The 6,000-nt window shown below is 46.0% G+C and overlaps 1 protein-coding gene across 1 annotated transcript in view; it reads left to right on the forward strand.

Moving 5' to 3' along the window:
• LOC138527745 (collagenase 3-like) overlaps nucleotides 1-4,764 on the forward strand; it is a 123,132-nt gene extending 118,368 nt beyond the window's left edge. Inside the window, exon 10 of the mRNA XM_069639032.1 lies at nucleotides 3,869-4,764. Within this exon, the coding sequence (XP_069495133.1) occupies nucleotides 3,869-3,969 (101 nt within the window). The 3' untranslated portion in view covers nucleotides 3,970-4,764. The remainder of the gene's footprint in view (nucleotides 1-3,868) is intronic.
• The last annotated feature ends 1,236 nt before the right edge of the window (nucleotides 4,765-6,000 follow it).

Consider the following 6,000-nt stretch of genomic DNA (forward strand, 5'->3'; position numbering starts at 1 on the left):
TAAACATAATGGGCCACATTACGAGAATGGAGGTAGCCATGAAGCTCTTAGCTCCATGGCTGCATTGGTTCTGGGCTCCATTACCGGGTTCCTGCAGTGGGGACTTACGGGGTTAATCTGACATAGGAGGACCCGGTAATTTCTCCTGGCAGGAACCCATCCCCATTCCCATTTGAGCCCCCATAGGGCTCAATGGGAATGGGGAGGGAGGTAATAACGGGCAGATTACATCTGGCCCTTTATTGCCTCCCTCTTCCCCTCGCGGGACCCACGATAGGAAGCTCGTAATCGGCACTCCCGGTCCTGTACCGGCCCCCTTCATTACGGGAGCACCAGCCTTATAATGAGGCCCAATGTGTTATCAAACATCATTATATATTCTGGAACGCCTGACAGTAAAAGAATATGGGCCTCATTATAATGTTGGCGGATATGGTATGAACGGTGCCGGTAAGGCACCAGCACCGTTCATACCGTACCACCGAATTACGAGTTCTGCTCGTGGGTGCCTGACAGCCGCGAGCATAACTCGTAATTGCACCTGCACCGTTATCAGCGGTGCCGGTGCAACAATGCTCCCCGAAGGGGAGAGGTGAACACTGCAGGGGGAGAAAGGGTTGAGTGGAGCAATTAGTGATTGACGAGATGTTCTTCAGGTCCTGCTTCAAGTATAGGATGGAGGGGCCCAATCTGATCTCCATTGGTAACTTGTTCCAGAGACAAGGTGCAGGAAAAGGCCTGTTTCCTGTTTTTTCCCTCTTACAGTTGTTTGTTTCCATCTTGGTGATGTAGTGGCTTCTGGTGGTGCACTGGCCTCCGGAGATGGGGTGTTTCTCGGAGCAGAATTATATTTTGGTTGTGACTGCTTTTGTTGAGATACAAGCAGTCTTGAAAATGATGCATGCTTGAATGGGTAGCCGGTGCAGCTCCTTGAGGATGGGGATGATGTGTTTACAAGTTCTTAGCCCTTCGATGAGGTGTGCTGCAGGATGCTGGATGGCTTTCAGAAGGGCCAAGGTGGCATCTGGGACTCCTGCGAGTGGGGCATTGCCACTGGCCAAGTGGGAGGATATTAGGGCTTAGACAACTGTTCTAAAACTCAGGGAAGGGAAGAAAGGGAAGATAGGTTTGGCTTTGTGTACGAGTGCAAGCTGGTACCATGCTGCTTGGGTCTTCCTGGCGGTGTGTGTTTTGAATGTGAGGTCACATTCGATAGCAATGCTGAGGTATGTAATGTAAGAGTTTGTGCTGAACGATCCTTTTGTACTACTGGATGGCAACAGTCTTCTCAATCACTTTGTTGAGGAATGGTAGATGTGTGATGGGGTGAGAGTTGGACGGATCATCTGGGTCGAGTTCGGATTTGTTGCTCAACGGGTTCACTGTGGGCGATAACAATGCTCATTACCACACCTCCTATTCGGGAAAACCACAAATATGCCTGGTAACTGTGTACATCGTTGCTATTATCCGTTATCGTTCACGAAGAGGAGATGTGTTAAATGAGCATGGTTATCGCCCGCGGTGCAGGATTATAGGGGTTCCCAGTCCTGCAGAAGGCGGCGATAGACACATTAACACTGAAACCGGTCGACTGACATGTGTTGACATAGTGTCATTAAGCACTATGTGCTCTTAAGGAATCATAAGGTGGTAGTTAAGAACCACCATTTCACACCCACACCATCACAGATGGCTGACACAGCAAATTACCATAACATTTAATTTGGAGAGGGTCATTTTTGCTTTTTAAAATTATGGGATTTACCAATGTGGCAATTATTAAAGATTATTTTGTAAACATTTGGTACCCTTTTAGGTAAACAATATAATGTTGGTGGCAAATCTTGCTTATGGGACAGTGCCAGAGTCAAGTAGGGACAGTTTCCCTTAGTCTCTTTTTTCACTAGATAGGCAGCCCATCACAGCCCCTAGGGTTAGTGGGCACTACGTAGGGACAGTGCAGTTTTTTGAAGAGGGTGAGATAGTGACTAGGTTGACCAGCTCTCATGGCATTAAAAGCATTCTCTCTTGTGGTAAAAATGCATTATAAGTAATACAGGGTGTTTTAAGTAATATTCTGGCTGGAATGGGGAGTCCATTCAGATGTCTTAGGATGGGAGAAATTCCCATTATTGGTCGTGTTGCGGTGTGCTGGGTGGCTCCAAGTGCAGCCAGGTGCATGAATGGAACACTGGTGAGGAAGGCAAAGCCCTTATTGCTGTGGGAGATTACCATGGCCTGGACTATGGTTCTGAAGTCCTCTGGTGAAAGGAAGGGTTTTTACATATCCAGAGGAGGGTCAGCTGGTACAATGTGGTTTGGGCAGTTTTGTTGCCAATGTGCAGAAGAACATTTTTGGTTGAATGAGAGGGCCAATAGCTAGATTGCAATGGGGGAAGAACAGAGCTGAAATCAAGATAGTTGGGAGTCCAGCAACCAATTCCAGAAGTTTGACAAGTAAAGGAAGAAGAGATTTAGGATGATAGTTGTAAGGAAGAGATGACTCTTCAGTAGTTTTTTAAAAAAAAAAATAGGCAGAATAGCTGAAAGAGGAAAAACACTGGAGAAGAGCTATGGGTTAAATAGTGCAGTGAAATAAGGAATAAGATGAGGATACACTAGAGTGTTAAGGCTAGAGGGAATGTGATCAAAAGGAATAGCAGATGGATGTGGAGTGGGGGCCGGAGAAATACCTCGGAAACAGAGGAGATGGAAGAAAAAAGAAGAAGAGGAAAGCGGATCTTAGGGTGTCGCTATCTGAAGCATCTATTCATTTAGTTAAGCAACCAAAGGGGTACCGGAAATGGGCATGAAGGCGTCCACATCTCGTACTGCATCATGACAGACAGTGCATTGTGAAACGGAGACTATAAAGGGAATCGTACAAAAATGTCGACCTGAGAATTGCGACGGCCGAAAATGCCAACATTTTTGTTTAAACCCCCCTTACACCACATATATATGTGGGGGGGTATGGGATATTATAGTAGTATGGGGGGCTGCGGGGGGTCTCCCCCCGCATAACTATGTGGTTCAAAGAGGGTTTAATTTTTTTTTAAAAGTCTACATTTTCTGCCGTCGCAATTATGTTTCGTCTCAATGATCACATAGATCCCTATAAAGGAGACCAGCATACAGGTCTGTAAAACTTAGATGTAAAAACAAAGAGGATGCTGCCTCACATAACACAGATTTGCCTGGTACAAAAACCCTGATATCAACGTACTAAAAAAAGCACCTGCCACTGCAGGGCACCCAAAAGGGACTGGGAGCTAGAACGTAGAGTAGAGGACGCAAGCAAAGGACTGGAAAAAGGAGCTTAGCAGTGAGATTTTGGCCCAACTGCTGTGGCACAAAAGAGAGTTGCGTGGGTAGACAAAATGGCCGTCATGATTAAGGGATTGCGGCTGTCATCTTCCCACGTGCTTCCTCCACAATACCAAGATCCACAAGGTCCTATTCCATGATGCACTGTTCGTGCCCCGCCCCCACCTCGTTTCTGGCAGTCTTAAAAAAGGCTGCCTGTCTGGGCTCCATTCTTCCTATGGTAGAACATTTGTTTGTGCATGTACTGAGCTGTGGCTAATTGGCATGAACTCCTTCACACTGTTCACAACTGTCACTCCAACCCACACACTATTTAACGATAAGTACAAATGGAACGGGTCACTGCACATAACCTGCCAACCTCTCTGATTTATCGTGATATAGGCTGACTCATTCCCCTCCCACAACAATAGCCAGGGGAACTCCACGTGCGTGGGCGCCGCGCGACCCGCCATGCTGCCTCACCTTTTCCAGGTGGCTGGCTGCACCTGCAATTATAGTTACCCCTTTCCTTGAACAATGTTGTTTTCTTTCGCAGGTTTCGCCTTGTTTTTCCGTGGGACCACGCAAGTGGAATACAGCATCAGGAACAAAGAGGTTCAGCAGACGTTTGAAGGAAATCCTATACTGTGGTGTTGATTTCGTTTACTGGGATATCTGATACATTACTGTGGAGTCAGGGGTTTCTTACCTTAGTGAGATGGAGATTTCATCGTATAGGGTTAACATGAACAGCCTTGTCCAATCACTGATGTGGATGGCTTAAGTTGCAGGTTAGGGCCCGTTGTCACTATGGGAGCACTTGTTGATGGCTGCTTCATCAATGGACCTGTTGACTGATCTGTGTACAGCCGTCTGGCCATCCTAAACGCAACACTGGCTGAGACCTCCAGTGATTAAGGATGCACCCTACTTTTCTAAGTTTCTTTCGCTGAAACCACGTGTACAGTATTGATGCAATAACCCCAGTGGATGAGCGCGTCACAGCACACAAGCCAAAGCCACCTGCTACCCAATCACACTGGCCCGCCCCAGAGCAACTCTTAAGTGGGAGATGCCTTCGTTATCCCAAGATGTGCTTTGTTGTAGACGCGCCTTTTGGAGGAGAACTTGTGGCGTGATCTGTTGCTTTAAGAAAGTGCCTGTGCATAGTATGAAGGATTCATTGGGCGTACAGCGCTCATTGCAGCATCGGATCCCCTTTTAGGCGCTTGGTTAGGCAAAGATGTTTTACTTTATATCATGTTTAAATCATGCAAAGTATATGGTAGGATGTCCTCTATTTAAAATGTATTTATAAGATATCCGGGGAAGAATAAGGCACAAGAAACCTCAAGGTTTTTAGCACATTCCTTACAATTGTATTTAAAATATACTGGCTACTATGTGCTTCCCAGTCTGTAAAATGTTTTTATATTAAAGTGTTGATTTATTTCCTTGTGTTTGAATGACTTAGTAATGTGCTGTTTGCAATCCAATGACGGGCATAGGGGGATGGCTGCTTACATGTTGTGGCATAATGTCTCCTTGTCTGAATCTGAACCCTCCTGCCAACATGTTGACTTCAAAACAACGATTTGGCAATGCCAAGGGATGTTTAGACATCGGAAAGGCACTTGCCAGGCACAACTGTAGTGTCATTAACTGGCCATTGATGGTAGCAAGTGCAAAATGGTGCGAGTGACTGGGTATCTAATAGCAGTGCCTTGCAAATGCCTAATACTTCTGCAAAAGCCAAAACGGTTGGATTTTCAAATGTTTGTTTTTAACAGTACTTCAGTTAAGAACACACATAGTGCTTATACATCTAGTAGCTGAAGGCAGACCTGCTTAAGACATTTTTATGACACCAGTAGCTTGTTTACAGCTCCAATTAAGTCATTATCTCTTCGAAGACTGCTTTGAAAAAATATTGATGGGCACTTCGAATGTAAAGTTTGATGGTAAGGCTTGTAAAGCCAGCTCAAATAGTTTCTATGAGGAGGTGTTTTGGGTGGGGAGGGGCTGGAACTGGGTGGGACTGGACATAGGGATTACATTGGCCATGGGCAGTCGGTGGGTGGGCAAATAACCAAACAACTACAAGCTTTGCGCCCCTCCTCATATGCCATTTCTCCCCATCTGTACTCTAATACAATGGTTTTGGCTTAAAGGTGGCACTTTCCACCTAACAGCTCAAACTAAAAAAAGAATAAATCAATTCTGAAATTTGTCGTTGATTGTTGAAACCTTTTTACACAACGCTGCACACAACCGCTTTGTGGGATAGCTTTCCACGCACAGTCACACCGCTTTAAGATGTCTTCTTTGATTCTTTACATCCAAGCATCTGTACACTGTTCCCTCCCATTAACTGTGGGATACTACGTTCTGCCTTTTACCACCCCTCTCTATTTGTTCCCAAGCGCTCCTCAGACTTACTGTCCCTCCTCCGTCCTTCACCACCAACCTTTTTCACACATTTAACATGTTGTTTCCCATTTGTGAAGTGGCAGGTTTCAAGATTTACCTCAAGTAGCACTTCCTTGCACATGGGGTCAGTGGCGTAGCACAAAATCTCCCCCCCCCCCCGCTTGGCAACAAAACACGGGTCGTGCCACACTCTGAGCCAGCCAAGATTACCTTGCTTGCGCAATACGCACAAACCTGCTGCTGCAGGGGTACGCCGCA

This window comes from Ambystoma mexicanum, chromosome 7q, assembly GCF_040938575.1.
Source record: "Ambystoma mexicanum isolate Mex_15411 chromosome 7q, UKY_AmexF1_1, whole genome shotgun sequence".
Lineage (NCBI taxonomy): Eukaryota > Metazoa > Chordata > Amphibia > Caudata > Ambystomatidae > Ambystoma > Ambystoma mexicanum.